This window comes from Micromesistius poutassou (genome assembly GCF_964030765.1).
Source record: "Micromesistius poutassou genome assembly, contig: SCAFFOLD_2840, whole genome shotgun sequence".
Lineage (NCBI taxonomy): Eukaryota > Metazoa > Chordata > Actinopteri > Gadiformes > Gadidae > Micromesistius > Micromesistius poutassou.
In genome coordinates this window covers 742-24,333 of record NW_028177375.1, presented here as the reverse complement: position 1 = coordinate 24,333, position 23,592 = coordinate 742, and the positions used below count along the sequence as shown (strand labels likewise).

General features: G+C 44.8%; 1 protein-coding gene across 1 annotated transcript in view; it reads left to right on the top strand.

Annotated features, from left to right (window-relative positions):
* The window catches only part of LOC311376186 (protein NLRC3-like), a gene marked incomplete at both ends in the record, with an annotated part of 31,807 nt that extends 8,449 nt beyond the window's left edge, over nt 1-23,358 (top strand). The window contains 7 exons of the mRNA XM_084491050.1: nt 14,720-16,550; nt 18,988-19,161; nt 20,846-21,019; nt 21,545-21,718; nt 22,238-22,411; nt 22,890-23,063; nt 23,241-23,358. Of these exons, the coding sequence (XP_084347176.1) occupies nt 14,720-16,550; nt 18,988-19,161; nt 20,846-21,019; nt 21,545-21,718; nt 22,238-22,411; nt 22,890-23,063; nt 23,241-23,358 (2,819 nt within the window). The remainder of the gene's footprint in view (nt 1-14,719; nt 16,551-18,987; nt 19,162-20,845; nt 21,020-21,544; nt 21,719-22,237; nt 22,412-22,889; nt 23,064-23,240) is intronic.
* Between the last annotated feature and the right edge of the window lie 234 nt (nt 23,359-23,592).

Genomic DNA, 23,592 nt, shown 5'->3' with positions numbered 1-23,592 from the left:
GTAAGGCCTTAACCGTCTGAAGCCTTTACCAGGATAAAGGCAGATCTAGAACGATCTACACCCATAACCCTCTCTGTCAATTTGCCCTCATTCATAGATAGCATGGCCTACCGCAAAACCGGGACATCTGGTCACCCTAAATGAATGATGATCGGGCGGGTGCGGGTATCAGTTGTTGAAAAAAACATTGCTGCGGGTGGATTATTGATATTAAGCAGCAGGTGTGGATGACATTACAGCTCATCCGCACATCTCTCTAGACTTCACTGCGCTACGCCCTAACCCTCACCCTGACCCTAGCCCTCACCCTGACCCTAACCCTAACCCTGACCCTGACCCTAACCCTGACCCCGACCCTTACCCTAACCCTAACCCTAACCCTGACCCTGACCCTGACCCTAACCCTGACCCTAACACTGACCCTAACCCTGACCCTGACCCTAACCCTAACCCTGACAGCCATTATAATGCCTAGACTAGTATAGGAACTCGGGATCCATTGTTATTGACACTTTGTTGCTGTGTTGTTGCTGCATGTGTCGTGAACCGATTTCCTGGCACTGTGGTCGTATAGTGTGACATGTTAAATCATAGTGTGACATGTTAAATCATAGTGGGACATGTTAAATCATAGTGTGACATGTTAAATCATAGTGGGACATGTTAAATCATAGTGGGACATGTTAAATCATAGTGTGACATGTTAAATCATAGTGTGACATGTTAAATCATAGTGGGACATGTTAAATCATAGTGTGACATGTTAAATCATAGTGGGACATGTTAAATCATAGTGGGACATGTTAAATCATAGTGTGACATGTTAAATCATAGTGGGACATGTTAAATCATAGTGTGACATATTAAATCATAGTGTGACATGTTAAATCATAGTGGGACATGTTAAATCATAGTGGGACATGTTAAATCATAGTGTGACATGTTAAATCATAGTGTGACATGTTAAATCATAGTGGGACATGTTAAATCATAGTGGGACATGTTAAATCATAGTGTGACATGTTAAATCATAGTGGGACATGTTAAATCATAGTGGGACATGTTAAATCGTGGAGGAATATCTGAGAATCGTGTAGTCTGAACCAGCCATTAAGTCTGTTTTCCTAGAAAGTTCGGCCTCACGCTGAAGATGGCAGGAGAGGGGCCAGGGGCCCTCAATTTTTGATTAAAAAAATGAACGGGCCCTTTGTTTATCCGGGGCACGTGCTCCCGCCCCCCCCTGGCAGTGGCGGTTTTAGGCACGGGCGAAGCGGGCAGTTACAGGGATTACAGGGGGGGCGGCACGAGTACACCAGAAAAAAAATGATCAGCGCATTTTCTACGGAGTGGGTCTCGCCCGGGGTGTAATTCAATGTAGAACCGTTACTGCCCCCTGGTGTCGGCCCCTGATGGTGTCTTGTTCTCCCGTCAGATGCCTGTGAACTCACACTGGACCCAAACACAGCCCACAGATACCTCTCTCTGTCTGAGGACAACAGAAAGGTGACGCGGGTTGAAGAGGACCAGTCGTATCCGGGTCACCCAGAGAGATTTGACTCCTGGTACCAGGTGTTGTGTAGAGAGGCTCTGACTGGCCGCTGTTACTGGGAGGTAGAGAGGAAAGGATGGGTTGAGATAGGAGTGACATACAGAGGAATCACAAGGAGAGGTGGTGGTGACAGCGGGCTTGGATATAACAACGTCCTGGAGTCTTGTTTGTTATGATGGTGGTTACTCTGCCCGGTACAACGAGAGACAGCCATGCCTCTCCCCCCCGCTGGCTCTACCAGAGTAGGAGTGTATCTGGACCGGCCTGCTGGCACTCTGTCCTTCTACAGAGTGTCCCGAGGTGTAGGAGGGTCCTCAGACACACTGACACACATCCACACCTTCAGGTCCACCTTCACCCAGGAGGATTTGTCACCCAGGAGGACACCCAGGCTTGTAATTTAGACTTAATTTAGACACATTGACTTACCTGTTGATAAGGAAGCAGGCAACTTCAGAGTCCTTTTGAAAAGTCGTAATCCTTCATTAGCTCTTTAAACCTGGGAAGAGCTAATACATTTCTTAAAATGCTACAGTGTCCCTTTAAGAGAAAAAAAGCAATTGATCGTGATTAATCACAGCAAATTGTGCGATCAATTGACAGCACTAAGATATACGTGTGTGTGTGTGTGTGTGTGTGTGTGTGTGTACACACCTACCAGTTCTCTGGTCCAACAGTTAAGGGCTGATTATGGTCCCACGTTCACGCAACACAACGACCACGCAGACGCTTCGACGAGTCGTGAACCTTTATGGTTCTGCGTCGGGTTTTAGTGAGTGGACCAATCACAGCCCTCGCTGCTGCGTCGCCTCGACGGAAGGTGACATTCTTTGGGAGGCGCACGTCAGGCCCTTGTGGTGGACGCAAGGAGGGTCCGCAAGGACGTAACTGTGTGTTCACACCAAATGCAACGGCGCGACACGATTCCATACAAAGTCAACGCAGAGACGTGAATCTGCGAAATTTGTCGCGGCAAAAACCTGCGGCAAGATTTGATTGACGGCGCGACATTTTGCCCTGTCACGGGCGAGCACGTTCACAAGGATTTGCAGCGCGAAGAATTTTGCTGAAGTTGAAATATTTCAACTTTGCCACGGTATTTGCGTGAGACAGCCAATCAGCGTTCACTCCCTGGGTGAAGTAACGTGGGGGAAGTAACGTAAAACAGCCAATCAGCGTTCAACCAGCCGGGCCAACCGTTCCCTGCACTCCGCAGTGAACCGCAGCTTGGAGGAGAAAGTGATTGTTGCCGTTTGCGACTCCTGGAGCTCTATATATAATATGATATTATATAATATAATATATAAATATCTATATAATATATATAATATCAGCGTATATCAATGAATATAATATCATGAATCAGCGTTTTTTGAATTTTCCAATGAGAATGAATGGGGGGATTTTGGGCGAATAACCTGGAATATCTCGGGAATTATGAATAATATCATGTCTTGTTCTCCCGTCAGATGCCTGTGAACTCACACTGGACCCAAACACAGCCTACAGACGACTCTCTCTGTCTGAGGACAACAGAAAGGTGACGTGGGTTGAAGAGGACCAGTCGTATCCGGATCACCCAGAGAGATTTGACTCCTGGCCCCAGGTGTTGTGTAGAGAGGCTCTGACTGGCCGCTGTTACTGGGAGGTAGAGTGGAAAGGATGTGTTTATATAGCAGTGACATACAGAGGAATCACAAGGAGAGGAGGGGGTGGTGGCAGCTGGCTTGGAGAGGACAACAAGTCCTGGATTCTTTATTGTGATGATGGTGGTTACTCTGCCCTGTACTACGGTAGAGAGACAGACACACGTCTCCCCTCCGCTGGCTCTACCAGAGTAGGAGTGTATCTGGACCGGCCTGCTGGCACTCTGTCCTTCTACAGAGTGTCCCGAGGTGTAGGAGGGTCCTCAGACACACTGACACACATCCACACCTTCAGGACCTCCTTCACCCAGGAGGACCTCCTCCCTGGGTTTAGGGTATGGGGGCGGGAGGAGGGTGACTCAGCGTCTCTGTGCCGGTTGTAGAAAAAAAAAAAGGGCGGGCGGAGGACGGGTGCACACACACACACAGGAAGTTGTTTTCGTCCGGGGGGAGGCCTTTTTTGTAGTTTCTGTGGCAGTTATAGGCCGTGTCCCAATTCAGGGGTTGCATCCTTCGAAGGATGCGTCCTTCGAAGGATGCAGCCTTCGTAGACCGCGAAGGCTTCATCGAAGGCCGAACGAGCGTTGTGGAATGGGACGGTCTAGCCTACGGAGCATTTCCGGATTGCGCAACCAGCCGTTAACGTCCTTTACCTTGCGCGACCACGCGCCGCTCCTGTCTCCTAGCAACCCTGACAGCTGCGGTTCAAACCGGACAGTGGAGGAGATATATGGAGCCAGAAATTATCATTTTATTGGTTATGTTTTATCTTTAATTGGAGGAGTGGGAGAAGATTCACCGCCGGAGCCGGCGGGTGAAGAGGAAGAGAGGACGTTGGCTTAACGTTAATTAGTTTAACGTTATATGTCTAGCGTTAATGTAATTGCACTTTGACAATAAAGTTACATATTTAAAATGGTCCCAACCTTACTTTTATATAAAAAAATGTTTGTACATAGTTTTGTCATTAAATATGTATTCGCTGCAGCTGCTGCTTCCGCTCTCTCCGCGCCATTTCTGAAAAAATATCCAACGCGCAATGAATGTTGGGATACGTTGGGCCGTGAAGGATGCATCCGATGCGTCCTTCAAATCCGGGAAACGAAGGCTGCATATCTCGGCCGCATTCGAAGGACCCTTCAAAATGGGACAGCACTTGACGCGCCGCTGTGACGTATGCGGTCTTCAAATGCGTCCTTCGAAGGATGCAACCCCTGAATTGGGACACGGCCATAGTCTCTCTCTCTCTCTCTCTCTCTCTCTCTCTCTCTCTCTCTCTCTCTCTCTCTCTCTCTCTCTCTCTCGTCTCTCGCTCGTCTCCCACTCCCCCCTCCTCCCCCCCGTCTCCCTCTCCCCCTCCTCCCCCCGTCTCCCTCTCCCCCTCCTCCCCCCTCATCTCCCTCTCCCCTCCTCCCCCTCGTCTCCCCCTCCTTTTTATGGGGCTTCCTAAAAGTTGATGCTGGTAAACCATGAAAGGAAGAGACTTTTAAGATCTTCCATAGGGTTACCTGAGCAGGTTTTATTAAGATTTCATTTTTAATTTGAAATGTATATTAAATACCAATTGATGGTAAATCACATGTTTTTTTTATGCTACAATATTTGTCCATTTTCACACATTAACATATTTTATTCTCCAGGGCTCTGATCATCACTTTTGTCCTAATCCTAACAAGGATGATTTAGATGAGATTAGATTCATTAGGATCCCGATTAGCAACACACCAGAGAGAGAGCTAGTCTTCCTGGGTCCCAAACATCAAATATAGACAACAGACAATCACTTGTTTGACCTTATGTCAAACTCAAATAGAAATAGACTAATAAAAAAGTTAAAAAAAGATATGAAGGCTACAAAAAGAAATGACAACATTAAAAATGTATATACATTATGGACCACATGATTTTTTTGCAGACTTTTTAAAGTTGTATTTGCTATTTTTGCTAGAACGTATGTTTTTTTGGTAGTTCATTCCATAATGAAATTGTTGTGTAAATGATGGTATTTTTCAGTAGATTGGACCTCGGTCTGGGTAAAGCTAGCTGTCCTTTACTTGCTCCTCTAGTGCTATGACCGTGTCTGTCAGACACACTGACTAGACCTTCAGCAAAGAAGGCGGGTCTTTTGCAGTTTAAGACTGACCTTAGGAACAACAAGAGGTTAAGAGAGATTGTTTGTTTTACTGTGAGTCATGAAAGGCTAGTATGCATTACTTCAGTGTTAGTGTGAATAGAGCAGCTCAGTGCCAAAGGAACCTGATTTAAAGAAGATTTTATATTTCATTCATAATAAGCAGGAGGTCTGTGTTGTAAATGACTTTAAACTGAGTATTGATTCCTGGTGTTCTGTTGGGAACCAAACGGCAGCAGAACATGTTCAGTTATTAAAGATACGTGCACACCTGTTTATGATTAGTAAAGTCTGCAGCTTCTATTGTTTCAGTCCTTGTGTTTATTGTGTACATGTAAGGGACTATTTTTCTGTTGCATTTGTTAATGAAGCATAATTTTAATAAACAACTCAGTGGATCCAACTGAATGTTCTCGTGTGTTCAGCCCATCATCATTCTCCTTTTATTACTAAATAATGTTACATAAGTGCTTTAAGAATAATAATTTGTTAATCAGAAATTATAAATAAAACAACAAATGTTGTTCTGATATTATTCTGGGACCTCCTCCCTGGGTTTTGGTTAGGGGGGGGGGGGGGAGGGGCGGTGCCTCAGTGTCTCTGTGTCCGTTGTAGAAAGAAACCACAGACAGACGGCCGGACACACACTCTCTGTCTCTCTCTCTCTCCCTGTCCCCTCTCTCCCCCCGTCTCCCTGTGATTGGACGACACTGTGGGTCAGAGTGAGCGTCCGTTAACCTGCTGACCACTGATTGGTCAACGATCAACGGGTGTGCCGCCTCCGCCAGCCCCAGCGTCCAATCAGAACTCAGAGCAGGTGAGGCTGCTGAGACCACACCCAGTTTGGTTTCTCTCTCTACCCCTCCCTCCCCCTCTCTCTCTCTCTCTCTCTCTCTCTCTCTCCCTCTCCTTTACCTTTTGACCTTTGACCTTCCAGGGGTCAGCCTATCAGAGCGCAGCGTGTTGGTCCCCGACACCAGGGGCTTCTGGGAGAAAGTGTGTGGCCGGGTCATACCAAGTGACCAAGGAGGAGGGGTGGACATCTCTACACCCCTCGTTGCCTCTGGTCTGTAGACACACACACACACACACACACACACACACACACACACACACACACACATACACACTGACAGAGTACAGGCAGGGTTCGTAGACAGGCAGGTACAGGCAGTCAGGTACAGGCAGACAGGTACAGGCAGACAGGTACAGACAGACAGGTACAGGCAGACAGGTACAGACAGACAGGTACAGACAGACAGGTACAGACAGACAGGTACAGGCAGACAGGTACAGACAGACGGGTACAGACAGGTACAGACAGACAGGTATAGGCAGACAGGTACAGACAGGTACAGACAGACAGGTACAGGCAGACGATCCAAAGACGACAGGCCAAAGCCTTCGTCAACAACAGGCGGGTCCAGAAGCGGTGAAAAGGTTCACCTTCTAACCGTCTTCAGTAAGAGCTTCCAGCTGGTGGCGCTCGCACGGCGGTCAGGTGACGCACAACGCCGTGACCATGTGACCAGGTCCACTGAAAAGGCCGGCTTTAAATCCTCAAACCAACGACGCCCCGAACGACAAACAAGGTGAACGGAGAAAAACGGCGGGAAAAAAGAACAAAGGGCAGGAAGCAGCCCAAAAAAGGAGATGGGCGTGGCCTGGTGTGTGGTTCACCATGAATCTTTTTAAAATCACGCACAGCCTTCCTAATCTATTCATCTCATTACTTATTGACCCAGCTTCTTTGTATTGATACGGTGGTCTTTACTCTGTATTCCACCAAAGGTATTTTGATAGTACTTATCGTGTACTTTTGATCCATATCTCTACGCCTGGAGCACTTGTTGTCACTGTCATGTCATTGTCTTCTTGTCAATGTGGTCAATGTTGTCTGTGTGTAATGTGTGTGTGCGGCCCACTCTTTCTACCCTGCAACCAAATCTACCCTTGGGTACAAATAAAGTGACCTTCCCTTCCCTTACCTTAGCCGGCGTCAGTGCGTCCGTCCTCACAGCCCCGGGCCTTAAGAAGGCTTCTAGCCGCTGAGGTAGAGGCCGGAGGCTGTTGGCTCAGCGGTCAGAGCGTTCCACTCCCACGCCGTAGTGTGGTCGTTGGAGAGGTGGCAGGTTGGAGACCCCAGAGCGGTGGAGCTGCTCTCTGCTACACCCCCCCCCCCCCCCCCTGCTGCCCTGGGCTCTGCGTCCCCGGGGGGCCAGCAGGGGTCTCTGCAGGGCCTCCGTCCTGGAGCCAGCGGCCACCTTCTGCTGCGTCCTGATCCACGGCACAGAGCTGGGAGCGAGCCCAGGGAGGAGCCGCGCTGAGGCAACACGCACAGTACACACACAGTACATACACACACACACACACACACAGTACATACACACACACACACACACAGTACATACACACACACACAGTACACACACACACACACACACACACACAGTACACACACACACAGTACATACACATACACACACACACACAGTACATACACACACACACACACACACACACAGTACACACACACACACAGTACATACACACACACACACACACACACACACACACACACAGTACACACACACACACAGTACACACACACACACACACACAGTACATACACACACACACACACACAGTACATACACACACACACACAGTACATACACACACACACACACACAGTACATACACACACACACGCACAGTACACACACACACACACACACACACACACAGTACATACACACACACACACACACACACACACACACAGTACACACACACACACACACACACACACACACACACACACACACACAGTACACACACACACACACAGTACATACACACACACACACACAGTACACACACACACACACAGTACATACACACACACACACACACAGTACATACACACACACACACACAGTACATACACACACGCACAGTACACACACACACACACACAGTACGTACACACACACACACACACACACAGTACATACACACACACACACACACACACACACACACACACACACACACAGTACACACACACACACACACACACACACACACAGTACATACACACACACACACGCACAGTACACACACACACACACACACACACAGTACACACACACACACACACAGTACATACACACACACACACACACAGTACACACACACACAGTACATACACACACACAGTACACACACACACACACACAGTACACACACACACACACACAGTACATACACACACACACGCACAGTACACACACACACACACGCACAGTACACACACACACACACACACGCACAGTACACACACACACACACAGTACATACACACACACACACACACACACAGTACATACACACACACACACACACACACAGTACATACACACACACACACACAGTACATACACACACACACGCACAGTACATACACACACACGCAGTACACACACACACACACACACACACACACACACACAGTACACACACACACACAGTACATACACACACACGCACAGTACATACACACACACACACACACACACACACACAGTACATACACACACACACACACACACACAGTACATACACACAGAGTTGTTATAGTCAAAACATGCATAGTCCATAGACATGCATAGTCAAAAAAAAAAAAGAGGTTAAAACAAAATGATTATTTTTAAACATGAGTTGTTGTACATTTGTAGGCTTTAAAATTAAAAACTGTCTCTGACATAGCTTACAAAATGTGTGTGTGTGTGTGTGTGTGCGTGTGTGCGTGCGTGTGGGTGTGTGTGTGTGCGTGTGTGTGTGTGTGTGTGCGTGGCTGCCTGTAAAGGGTGCAGCAGGATCAGGAAGGAAGAAAAGAATCCAACCCAACCAGACGACTCACACGGTGAATATGCTGCTGGGTATCGACCTCAACAACAAGTAAGAGTTCAGTTGACCTCATTCACTATTTAAATGATGATGTTTTCACTGTAACGTATCACGGCAACAGTCTTTAGATGAACACACACATGAACACTCTTTAATGGCAGCCTTTTGTGGGAATACTGTGTTTCTAAAAAACGCCTCTGTCACTCTAATTATGTGTGTGTGTGTGTGTGTGTGTGTGTGTGTGTGTGCGTGTGTGTGTGTTTACTGTGTTAGTGAACTCTGTGTGTGTGTGTGTGCGTATGTCTGTGTGAACTGTATGTGTGTGGGATCTCTGTCTGTCTGTCTGTGTGTGTGTGTGTGTGTGTGTGTGTGTGTGTGTGTGTGTGTGTGTGTCTGTGTGTGTGTACCTTGGCCCTTTTCTGAATACCTGGGCGTAACGAGATGAGCCCAACCCAAGTTCCTCTTCTTCATTCCTGAGTGGAGTCATGGAGCAGCAGCCAATAGGAGGCCAGTCTGAGAGGAGTGTCAACTGGTTGGTTTGGTTCACATCATTTCCTTATAAAGAGTCGGACGGTTTGGTGTGGCTCACTTCACTACAGCGGGGAGAAGACTCAGGTACTGTACTCCACCCTGATTTAACATAAATATGCATAACTTATTCATCATATCGATAGGAAGAGTACTATTTGTCTGTAATCACCTACGGTTAAAAGTGTTACTAGATGTTACGTACACGTTTGAACTGTAGCACACTTAAAACCTCTCACTGTGTCTCTGTCTTTGTGTCTGAGCTTCTAGACATCATAGCTCTCTTCATATTTGAACAAAGTCTTCATCACTGGGTAGATCCCAACAGACCTCATGTGTGACAAAGAGTGTGTTAGTGTGGGACAATGAGGGACACGTTACCAACGCGGAGAGGTAGTCTACAAACGTGTCTTTCTACCTTAAGAAATAGACATTCTTACATGTTGCTTCACGTTGAAATCAAGTAACTCTCTGAGAACCGCCTTGCTCTGGCTTTACAGGACACCTGACACCTGTAGAGTAATGTCACGGAACAGCAGCCAATAGGAGGCTAGTCTGAGAGGAGCGTGAACTGGGAGGGGAACTGGTCCAACTGGTTGGTTCACAGCATCATTTCCTCATAATGAGTCTGACAGTTTGGTGTGGCTCACTTCATTCCATGATTCATCGTAAATATTCATCGCTAATAAATAATTTAGCAGATTCTTTATCCAAAGAGACTGACAGTGAAAACAGGTATGGGTTAGACAGTACAGAGACAGGTCATTAAGGAGCAGGTAGGGTTTAGACAGTAGAGAGACAGGTCATTAAGGAGCAGGTAGGGGTTAGACAGTACAGAGACAGGTCATTAAGGAGCATGTAGGGGTTAGACAGTACAGAGACAGGTCATTAAGGAGCAGGTAGGGGTTAGACAGTACAGAGACAGGTCATTAAGGAGCAGGTAGGGGTTAGACAGCACAGAGACAGGTCATTAAGGAACAGGTAGGGGTTAGACAGTACAGAGACAGGTCATTAAGGAGCAGGTAGGGGTTAGACAGTACAGAGACAGGTCATTAAGGAGCAGGTAGGGTTTAGACAGTACAGAGACAGGTCATTAAGGAGCAGGTAGGGGTTAGACAGTACAGAGAGGTCCTTAAGGAGCAGGTAGAGGTTAGACAGTACAGAGACAGGTCATTAAGGAGCAGGTAGGGGTTAGACAGTACAGAGACAGGTCATTAAGGAGCAGGTAGGGGTTAGACAGTACAGAGACAGGTCATTAAGGAGCAGGTAGGGGTTAGACAGTACAGAGACAGGTCATTAAGGAGCAGGTAGGGGTTAGACAGTACAGAGACAGGTCATTAAGGAGCAGGTAGGGGTTAGACAGTACAGAGACAGGTCATTAAGGAGCAGGTAGGGGTTAGACAGTACAGACAGGTCATTAAGGAGCAGGTAGGGGTTAGACAGTACAGAGACAGGTCATTAAGGAGCAGGTAGGGGTTAGGGGGAGTTCTGCTCTATAGGATGCTACAAGTAAGACTGTGGACATTGTGGATTGAACCCATAACGTTTCAGCTTGGATTCAAGTGTGAGGTTAATGTTAAAATACTTTTTTGATTTAGTATCCTTGGGTAACTTAAAAGGTACTTTGGATATTATGTCCAGTTGTTATATTTGTGATGTTATGATTATTATTGTCATTAGTCAGGAAGACGGCCATCTTGGTTAGTGAGGGTGTTTGAACGTCATCTTGTCCTGGGTCTTGTTCTCTGTGGGCCCGCATCACAGATCTGGTTGTGATGTCATATGACATGAGGAAGTCCATATATGGTCATGCCTTCAGAGCGGTTTAACCAGCACAGGGAACAGTAGGTATGATATCCGCATGGTGAGCTTGATCTTGATCAGACACATTTGAAGCCCTTAGAGATCCTCTGTGTGGAATGATAAATAGTTATTAAATAGTTATTAGAAACGTCTGGGAGGCATCTCCACATCTTTACCCTCATTGAGAATAAGAGGGTCTATGTGTCCAGGAAAGACCACCCTGCCTCTCGTCCCACAGACAACAGCCCCCTGTGACCGGCAGTAAGAAACTTATATAAAAGCAGAAGTAAAACGCTGAAGGCCGTAGAAACAATGTGTAGTTGTGTTTGTGTCCAGGTCTCCATTCTGCTATGGATGAGGAGAGAGAGGAGGGGGGTCCTACCTCTAAGACCACTCTGTCTGGGGAACATGGCCGCCAGAGCAAAGCTCAGAGGTAAGAAGAGCATCTCTCTGTCTGTGACTGTTGTCCATCTCAGAGCTCAGCGGTGATATATCATGACGCCATCATTAGTCTGAGTGTGTGTGTGTGTGTGTGTGTGTTGTGTGCGTGTGTGTGTGTGTGTGTGTTGTGTTGAAGACCAGAGAAGCAGCAGAGAGCAGACTCCCCTGGACCCAGCTGTGTCTCCATGAAGAGTGACCGCTCTATGTGGCATCCTCCTGTCTTTAAAGATGGACGCCCCTCCAGAGAGGAGAGGTAGGAGTTTCAAACAGACCATGACAACAGACCAGTTGGTTGTTATCAGACTCTACTGATACTCTCTCTCACAATCAATCATTAACTAACTGACACAGTTACAGTTAACCTATGCTCCTTACACACACACACACACACACACACACACACACACGGGATGAATAAGGGATGAATAAACATACAAAATAAATGTAAAAATTAAATAAAGATACAAAACGTAGAATAATAACTGAATTAATACAATTACACAGGATACTTGCACAGTATAAATATAAACTCTCTCTCCCTCTCTCTCTCTTTAGTGATGTGGTTGACATGGTGATAATGTGAGGAGGGATAAGGCTGTTTTAGTGATGTGGTTGACATGGTGATAATGAGAGTAGGGATAAGGCTGTTTCAGTGATGTGGTTGACATAGTGATAATGAGAGGAGGGATAAGACTGTTTTAGTGATGTGGTTGAAATATTGGTAATAAGAGGCTGTTTTAGTGATGTGGTTGACATGGTGATAATGAGAGGAGGGGTAAGGCTGTTTCAGTGATGTGGTTGACATGGTGATAATGAGAGGATGGATAAGGCTGTTTCAGTGATGTGGTTGACATGGTGATAATGAGAGGAGGGATAAGGCTGTTTCAGTGATGTGGTTGACATGGTGATAATGAGAGGAGGGATAAGGATGATTTAGTGATGTGGTTGACATGGTTATAATGCGAGGAGGGATAAGGGTGTTTCAGTGATGTGGTTGACATGGTGATAATGAGAGGAGGGATAAGGCTGTTTTAGTGATGTGGTTGGCATGGTGATAATGCAAGGAGGGATAAGGGTGTTTCAGTGATGTGGTTGACATAGTGATAATGAGAAGAGGGATAAGGCTGTTTCAGTGATGTGTTTGACATGGTGATAATGAGAGGAGGGGTAAGGCTGTAAATCATTAACTAACTGAAGAGGATTACAGTTTACCTGTACTCCTTACACACACACACACACACACACAAAGACATTTACCAATAAAACATTCACAAGCAGATAAGATATGATCAACTTTATTAATCCCACACAAGGGGAATCTCTCTTGTTATTGCAGCTCAAGAGTCAAAAGTACAGCGAAAGAGATATTAAGGGATGAATAAGACACAAAATAACACAAAATAACACAATAAAAAAAAAGTGAAAATAAATGTAAAAATGAAATAAAGATAGAAAACGTAGAATAATAACTAAATAAATACAATTACACAGGATACTTGCACAGTATAAATATAAACTCTCTCTCTCTCTCTCTTGTATGTTTATTGTGTGTGTTCTCCCCACAGACAACCCCACCAGAGGTCAAAGGTTACCAGTGCTCAGTCTGTACAGCCTCAAACAGAGCTGATCAAGGTGTGTAAATGTCCAACAAGATATTTGACTTAAGCTCTACGTGAACATTAAATAGCATCTCCATCTGCTAATAGTCTGCAGGCACAAAGCTCTGCCTGATGGACCAGGAGGAACCAGCTGACACACTGTGGGGCGGTGAGAGACTCTTATTTTGAAAACAGAATGAATAATTATTTTGAAGTGCAGAATAGACTCTTATTTGTTCTGCTCACACTAAATGACATATCCTGAGATTTTTTACATCCCTTTTTCAATGTTGAGATATCTTCCCTCGGGTTAGGGTAAGGGTGTCATGTTAAATGGTTTGATCCAGATATGTAGGGTTATTGTGGCACATCAGGTTAAACGGTTTGATCCAGACATGTAGGGTTATTGTGGGTCTATCAGGTTAAATGGTTTGATCCAGATATGTAGGATTATTGTGGGTCTATCAGGTTACAGAATGTTAAACAATATGCTGCAAATCAATAGCAGAATAACTTAGTGGAAGAAATGCAACACTATCTTGTTATATCAGCATAGCAAATTAGTTTCCACTGATTCACTATCATTATTACAAGTCAACTATTGCTTTTGAAATAACTTCAAAATGCTGTCTTTTTTTTTATAAATGCCAGTTATGCTAACTAAGTTGTTGATGCTCCGTTTTATGTGTAGGGACCCTAGTCATGCTACTGCAGATGTTTTGTGCTATTCTGAGCAATATTAATGATTAAATGCAGTTTGGAAGCGTTCGGCGCACCACCCCTAGCCAATGCACTGTTAGCCATTTGGGCTCTTAGTGTTGCTCTGGGCAAGCACTATACTGGTTGGTCAACGAAAAAATGACCTAAACGGCTTATTTGATTGGTTTTCATGCAGAAAAAGACCCTGGGTTCAATTTTTGCCGGATTTACACTTTAATAATCCTGAACATTTTGAATCTGTAATGCGCAGTCCTTGTTATGACCAGCTTCTTCGACCAAAGTTATAAAGCCTCTAAATATCATGAAGTTGATAATTTAAGAGGAAATATTTACATGTTTCCACTGATTTCACCATCCACTATATGATGTCTTCTGTTGTTTTCTCATTTAGGATCTGCTGCTGTCGAGTGCCAACATAAATTCAAGTCTCATTTGAAGAAGAAGTCCAGGCATGTGTTTGAGGGAATTGCTATAGCAGGACAGCCAACAGGTCTGAATGACTTCTACACAGAGCTCTTCATCACAGAGAGAGGCAGTGGAGATGTCAACAAGGAACATGAGGTCAGACTGATTGAAACAGCTTCCAGGAGACTGGCCAAGGAGGAAACACCAATCAAATGTGAAGACATCTTTAAACCCTTACCTGGACAAGATCAACCAATCAGAACAATAATGACAACTGGAGTGGCCGGTATTGGTAAAACCGTCTTAACACACAAGTTCACTCTGGACTGGGCTGAAGGAAAAGCCAACCACGACATACACTTCACATTTCTCTTGACTTTCAGAGAACTGAATTTACTGAAAGGGAAAGAGTTGAGCTTGGTGGAACTTCTTCATCACTTCTTTATTGAGACCAAAGAAGCTGGAATCTGCAGATTCGACCAGTTCCAAGTTGTCTTCATCTTGGATGGTCTGGATGAGTGTCGACTTCCTCTGGACTTCCAGAACAACCAGACCTGGACTGATGTCACAAAGCCGACCTCAGTGGATGTGCTGCTGACAAACCTCATCAGGGGCGACCTGCTTCCCTCTGCTCGCATCTGGATAACCACACGCCCTGCGGCAGCCGATCAGATCCCTTCTGAGAGTGTTGACATGGTAACAGAGGTGAGAGGGTTCACCGACCCACAGAAGGAGGAGTACTTCAGGAAGAGATTCAAAGAGAAGACGCTGGCCAGCACAATCATCTCCCACATCAAGAAATCACGAAGCCTCCACATCATGTGTCACATCCCAATCTTCTGTTGGATCACTGCTACAGTTCTGGAGGACATCTTCAAAACATCCCACATTGAAGAGATGCCTAAGACGGTGACTCAGATGTACAGCCACTTCCTGAGGGTTCAGTCCATACAGGGGGACAGGAAGTACCATGGGAGAGCTGAAACTGATCCAGACTGGAGTTCAGAGAGCAAGGAGATCATTGTTTCTCTGGCAAAACTTGCTTTTAACCAGCTGGAGAAAGGCAACCTGATCTTCTATGAGGCAGACCTGGCAGAGTGTGACATCAATATCAGAGCAGCCTCAGTGTACTCAGGAGTGTTCACCCAGATCTTTAAAGAGGAGTGTGGTCTGTACCAGGACAGGGTGTTCTGCTTTGTCCATCTGAGCATCCAGGAGTTTCTGGCTGCCCTTTATGTCTTTCTGTCCTTCATCAACACTGGTGTAAATCTGCTCACAGAAGAACTACGAACCTCCAGGAAAGACAAACTCTTCCTCTACCAGAGTGCTGTGGACAAGGCTTTACAGAGTGAGAACGGCCACCTGGACTTGTTCCTCCGCTTCCTCCTGGGCCTCTCTCTGGAGAGCAATCAGATTGTCCTACGAGGTCTGCTGGGACGGAAAAAAGGTAGATCACTGACCACTCAGATTAAAAAAGGTCTGCGGGGACTGACAGGAAGTAGCTCACGGACCAATAAGGGAACCGTGTCTTACATCAAGGAGAAGATAAATGGCGATCTCTCTCCAGAGAGAAGCATCAACCTGTTCTATTGTCTGAATGAGCTGAACGACCGTTCTCTAGTGAAGGAGATCCAACAGTACCTGACATCAGGAAGTCTCGCCAGAAAATCTCTCTCTCCTACTCAGTGGTCCGCTTTGGTCTTCAACTTACTGACATCAGAAGAGGAGCTGGATGTTTTTGACCTGAAGAAATACTCAGATTCAGAGGAGGGTCTTCTGAGGCTGCTGCCAGTGGTCAAAGCCTCCAAAACATCTCTGTAAGTGCACTAATGACACAAAACAATATACATCAAACTAGAAAATAAAAGATATAATTATATACAAAACATCTCACTTATAACATGTTTTACATTACAAGAATCCCAATAATCATAATACAACAATGTAAAAGCAATATTGATATAAAAATAATTTTGAAGATGACTAAACAGCTATACAATATTCCCTCCATCTCTTCCATCCGTCCTCTCAAATTGTACACCCAATCCATAAAAAATATTTAAAGATCCCATGGCATACTACTTTATGGATGCTTATATATAGGTGTTAGTGGGCCCCTAATGCAGTATTTGAAGACATTCAAGAAATTCAGCCTTGGTGCAGAATTACAGCCACTACGAGCCAGTCCCACAATGAGCTCACCACAAATGTGCTCTTTTTAGAGGAGGGTCAAGGTGGAGGGTGGGGGTGTGGTAGCAGCTTGCGGCCACGGTACCATGCGCTCGTGTTTACAGTGTAATATAATATATATATTATCACGGTCAAAAGCTGTCTGGTTCTTCCACTTCCATGTCAATAATAAGTACAGACTGAACCGCGAAATGGAGGAGAAAGGGATTGTTGCCCACGATTGTTGCCCGGGGTTGTCTCCCGCCGGAGCCTTGCTGCCCGTCGGAGCCCTGCTGCCCGTCGGTTCCGGCAGGAGACAACCCCGGGCAACGGGCAGCGAGGCTCCGGCGGGAAACAATCGTGGGCAACAATCCCTTTCTCCTCCATTTCGTGGTTCCCAATTCCTTCTCAACGATGGCCGAGATAACCCCCACTACAAATCTCGTTGTGGAAATACCAGAGACCTCAGAGAACCCGACGCAGTCTAGTCTTTTCACCAAATGGGAGCTTTATGGAAGCTTGCGTTATTGTGTTGCGTGTCATGCGCCATAACACCAGCAGCGGAACGGTTATCCAAATAACAAACAACACTTGTGTTAGTGTATGTATTCACACACACACATGTGGTGCTTGCACGGTCCTAGCTCATTGTCTCATTGGCGGGCCAAATTCTCTTGGCAGGCCAAGCAGAGAAAGGGGAGGTAACCTGGCCCCATATGTCATCATATGGGGCCAGATCCCAAATCTACGCGTTTCAGCTTTCCTTTTTTCAAAGGCGGAGCAAGATACCTACTGCTCGTTTTACACCTAACGCAATGTTTAGCTACTGGGGGACCATAAGCAGGCTAGGGGAACTCATATTGACATTAGAAAACCTCATGAAGTTAAAATGTCCTGCCATGGGACCTTTTAAAGATCTAATGTATTAACTAGTGTATGTTTGATTTAAGTAATACATGTCCAAATAAAGATTTCAACACAATTCCTTTATTGTTGAAAAACTTCTTTCAAACACAGTAACATGTTCCTGTTTATTTTTCTGTGAAGGCTGAATGGCTGTAAGCTGTCAGAGAGATGCTGTGAAGCTCAAATATGGCAACATTTTAATTGACCAATAGTTTATTGCTTTAAAACACAGAAACACAAAACCAGATTTGCTGGTAACGGTGTCACATTGTAGTACCAAGCCCAAGGAAAAACTCATTGGAAAAAAAAACGGTCATGCGTTGTAACACATTTAGTTAAAGATGGTATAAGTTGTGCAAATGAACCAATTACATTTTAGCTTATATAACAGATAGCCCTGTTGAACCGTCATTCATGTTTCTTCATGACGTATTTCTACCTGTTCTAAGACTTCAGTGTCTTATTACCGGCTTTGGTTAGAGAGGCTTTTATATTGAAAGTGAATCGCGGGTACTTACGCATGCTTTAGTAGAGAGGAAAAAATGGTCAAATGAAATTAAAACAGTGAATTATTTAATTCACCCCCTGAAGAGGCACAAGTATTACAAGCCAGTTAGTATTTGTTGTAATACTGTAATGTAAACATGTGGTTTGTGTCTTAAAGTAGTTTGAACTGTAATGACTCTTCCTTACGGTTTGTTTAATTGAGCAAGGCTATGGTGATGCTCTGAAACTGTTTGGGCATTGAAAGAGCTTATATATTGTTGTTTTGTGCTTTGTAACCAGCTCTTATGTTGGTTTGTATGGTCATTAAGTGAGCTTATATATTGTTGTTATTTTGTGTTTTGTTACCAGCTCTTATGTTGGTTTTGGGATTTCTAATGAATCTAAAATCATCAGTTCAAGTGTCAGACTATCTTTCATTGTGGGATATGCTACAAGGTGTAGTTGTAGTACATTCTTATATCACTCATTGTCATGTAGTTAGATTAATAATTTGTTTAATAATTGAATATCTTTGTGACATCAAACTCTTAATATTCAAATATCCAGCTTATTATTATTAGTTATATATTTTTCATGTATGTAAAAATAGATTCATGAAAACTAATGTATTAGTTCTCATAAAACATTTAATCACAGTTCCTAACACAACGTTCCTGTTTATTTTGTGTGAAGGCTGAATGGCTGTCACCTGTCAGAGAGATGCTGTGAAGCTCTGGCCTCAGTTCTCAGCTCCAACTCCTCTAATCTGAGAGAGCTGGACCTGAGTACCAATGATCTGCAGGATTCAGGAGTGAAGCTGCTCTCTGCTGGACTGGCGAGTCCACACTGTACACTGGAAAATCTCGGGTCAGTTATCAGCCTCTTCTTCAAACTGGTTATTCTAGCTTCCAGTAAGTGCTGCTCGCATTTATTCTCTTTTCCCTGCTGACAAAACACTCCATGGATCTGCATGTTAGAACCTGTGAAGAAACGGTCTTAGCGTACCAAACACAGCAGAGTTCTCCTGACTCTAACCGAATAATATCTCATTTGAGTTATAGCTATTGAGAAAGGAGCATTTGTTGATCCTGTCACATCCATGTGAACGAAGTTCTACTGTCTGTGATGATGTCATCTCCCCACTTCCTCTTCCTGTTCTCAGACAGGGTGACACAGCTTTGTCTCCATGAAGTATCAATAAAGCTTTAACTTGTCCTCTGGAATGATGAATACACTTTATAAATGTGGTTACTTTAGTACAAACTGCTCTCAACCAGAAAGAATAAATGGTGTGTGTGTGTGTGTGTGTGTGTGTGTGTGTGTGTGTAGGTTATCTCTCTGCCTGATCACACAGGAAGGCTCTGCTTCTCTGGCCTCAGTTCTCAGCTCCGTTTCGATATTATAAAAAATATATTTTCACAACACTCACAACACAATATACATACTATTGGAATAAAACAAATAATTATCCACAAAATATCTCTGTAGATCTACTTTTTATTTCAGTACTATGAATAACATGTATTATTTAGTAATACATGTTATTCATAGTAACATGTATTATTTTGTAATACATGTTATTCATAGTACTGAAATAAAAAGGCTGTGCTTCTCAGCCTCTTCTTCAAACTGGTTATTCTAGCTTCCAGTAAGTGCTGCTCCTGCCTGATGCATTTCTGTTGCTCTTTTCCCTGCTGACAAAACATTCCATGGATCTGCATAATGTTAGAACATGTGAAGAAACGGTCTTAGCGTACCAAACACAGCAGAGTTCTCCTGACTATAACCAAACAATATCTCATTGAGTTGTAGCTATTGAGAAAGGAGCATTTGTTTAAGATCCTGTTTCACATCCATGTGAAGAAAGTTCTACTGTCTGTGATGATGTCATCTCCCCACTTCCTCTTCCTGTTCTCAGACAGGGTGACACAGCTTTGTCTCCATAAAGTATCAATAAAGCTTTAACTTGTCCTCCAAATGGAATGATGAATACACTTTATAAATGTGGTTACTGTTGTGGATTTTGGTCCAGGAAAGGCCGCCGAGACAGGATCGCTTTTAACTCACTTTATTTGGTTAAGGTTATTGGTCTATTGTCTATCGTCTATGAAACAAAAGGAGAGGGATGGTATATAACACGCGCGGAGCGTCTCAGAGCTTAGCATGCAGGATACGCCGCTGAGAGATTCTGCCTGCAAAGGCGGAGTCTGAGTTTATGTATCCCAGGTGTTCTTCTTTGGGTTTTCTCACTTCCTGTGTGTGTCCGTTGCTGCCCCTAGTGTAAATGTTTTATAACTTTGTCAAATGTGTTCAGTGCTGCCCTCAGGCGATTAGGAGGGGAAATTACCTCTAAACTATGCTTGGTGCTACTGGATATGGCTATGTGAGAGTATTACAGTAAAAATGTATCGCTAGGGAATATTACAATTAAAAAATGTCACATTACTTAAGAACAAACTGCTCTGAATCAGAAAGAATAAATGGTGTGTGTGTGTGTGTGTGTGTGTGTGTGTGTGTGTGTGTGTGTGTGTGTGTGTGTGTGTGTGTGCAGGTTGTCTGGCTGCCTGATCACACAGGAAGGCGGTGCTTCTCTGGCCTCAGTTCTCAGCTCCAACTCCTCTAGTCTGAGAGAGCTGGACCTGAGTACCAATGATCTGAAGGATTCAGGAGTGAAGCTGCTCTGTGCTGGACTGGGGAGTCCACACTGTACACTGGAAACTCTCAGGTCAGTTATCAGCCTCTTCTTCAAACTGGTTATTCTAGCTTCCAGTAAGTGCTACTCCTGCCTGATGCATTTCTGTTGCTCTTTTCCCTGCTGACAAAACATTCCATGGATCTGCATAATGTTAGAACATATGAAGAAACGGTCTTAGTGTACCAAACACAGCAGAGTTCTCCTGACTATAACCAAACAATATCTCATTGAGTTGTAGCTATTGAGAAAGGAGCATTTGTTTAAGATCCTGTTTCAAATCCATGTGAAGGAAGTTCTACTGTCTGTGATGATGTCATCTCCCCACTTCCTCTTCCTGTTCTCAGACAGGGTGACACAGCTTTGTCTCCATGAAGTATCAATAAAGCTTTAACTTGTCCTCCAAATGGAATGATGAATACACTTTATAAATGTGGTTACTTTAGAACAAACTGCTCTGAATCAGAAAGAATAAATGGTGTGTGTGTGTGTGTGTGTGTGTGTGTGTGTGTGTGTGTGTGTGTGTGTGTGTGTGTGTGTGTGTGTGTGTGTGTGCAGGTTGTCTGGCTGCCTGATCACACAGGAAGGCGGTGCTTCTCTGGCCTCAGTTCTCAGCTCCAACTCCTCTAGTCTGAGAGAGCTGGACCTGAGTACCAATGATCTGAAGGATTCAGGAGTGAAGCTGCTCTCTGCTGGACTGGGGAGTCCACACTGTACACTGGAAACTCTCAGGTCAGTTATCAGCCTCTTCTTCAAACTGGTTATTCTAGCTTCCAGTAAGTGCTGCTCCTGCCTGATGCATTTCTGTTGCTCTTTTCCCTGCTGACAAAACATTCCATGGATCTGCATAATGTTAGAACAGGTGAAGAAACGGTCTTAGCGTACCAAACACAGCAGAGTTCTCCTGACTGTAACCAAACAATATCTCATTGAGTTGTAGCTATTGAGAAAGGAGCATTTGTTTAAGATCCTGTTTCATATCCATGTGAAGGAAATTCTACTGTCTGTGATGATGTCATCTCCCCACTTCCTCTTCCTGTTCTCAGACAGGGTGACACAGCTTTGTCTCCATAAAGTATCAATAAAGCTTTAACTTGTCCTCCAAATGGAATGATAAATACACTTTATAAATGTGGTTACTTTAGTACGAACTGCTCTCAACCAGAAAGAGTAAATGGTGTGTGTGTGTGTGTGTGTGTGTGTGTGTGTGTGTGTGTGTGTGTGTGTGTGTGTGTGTGTGTGTGTGTGCAGGTTATCTTACTGCCTGATCACACACGAAGGCTGTGCTTCTCTGGCCTCAGTTCTCAGCTCCAACTCCTCTAGTCTGAGAGAGCTGGACCTGAGTACCAATGATCTGCAGGATTCAGGAGTGAAGCTGCTCTCTGCTGGACTGGGGAGTCCACACTGTACACTGGAAACTCTCAGGTCAGTTATCAGCCTCTTCTTCAAACTGGTTATTCTAGACCAGTAAGTGCTGCTCCTGCCTGATACATTTCTGTTGCTCTTTTCCCTGCTGACAAAACACTCCCTGGTTCTACACAATGTTAGAACATGTGAAGATACGGTCTTAGCGTACCAAACACAGTGGACTTCTCCTGACTCTAACCGAACAATATCTCATTGAGTTATAGCTGTTGAGAAAGGAGCATTTGTTTAAGATCCTGTTTCACATCCAAGTGAAGGAAGTTCTGCTGTATGTGATGATGTCATCTCCCCACTTCCTCTTCCTGTTCTCAGACAGGGTGACACAGCTTTGTCTCCATAAAGTATCAATAAAGCTTTTACTTGTACTCCTCAATATGGAATGAATACACTTTATAAAGTGTATTCGTACAAACCAGATAGAATAAATGGTGTGTGTGTGTGTGTGTGTGTGTGTGTGTGTATGTGCGTGTGTGTGCAGGTTGTCTGGCTGCCTGGTTACACAGGAAGGCTGTGCTTCTCTGGCCTCAGCTCTGAGCTCCAACCCCTCCCATCTGAGAGAGCTGGACCTGAGCTACAATCACCCAGGAGACTCAGGAGCTGCGCTGCTCTCTGCTGGACTGGAGGATCCACGCTGGAGACTGGACACTCTCAGGTATGGAGAGGACAGCTTACCACTCAGGGACAAAGTCTCCTACAAGGGTTCAAGCCGCTGCTAGATGAAGCAGTTTGTAAAGGCAGCTGTAACTCTTGTTGTGTAGAGAGTGATGAGACAACAGATGATGAAGGTGAATGTTTCAACATGCTGCTCTCACTTTGTTTCTCCCCCCAGTGTGGAGCACGGTGGAGTGTGGAGGCTGAAACCAGTTCCACAGAGGTGTAAGTGTCTGTTTAGTTTGATTCATCACAACACTATGGTTCATCAGTTCATCTCCAGCTTGAGTGAATGAGTTGAAGGGTTTTGAAGTATCACCGCTACAGCACCGCTAAAGTCAACGCTAAAGTCAGCACTAACGTCAACGCTAAGGTCAACGCTAACGTCAGCACTAAGGTCAACATTAATGTTAATGGTAACGTCAGCGCTAACCTCAGCGCTACACTAACGTCAACGATAACGTCAACACTAATCTCAGCGCTAAAGCTAATTTCAATGCTAACTTCAGAGCTAAACGTCAACGCTAATG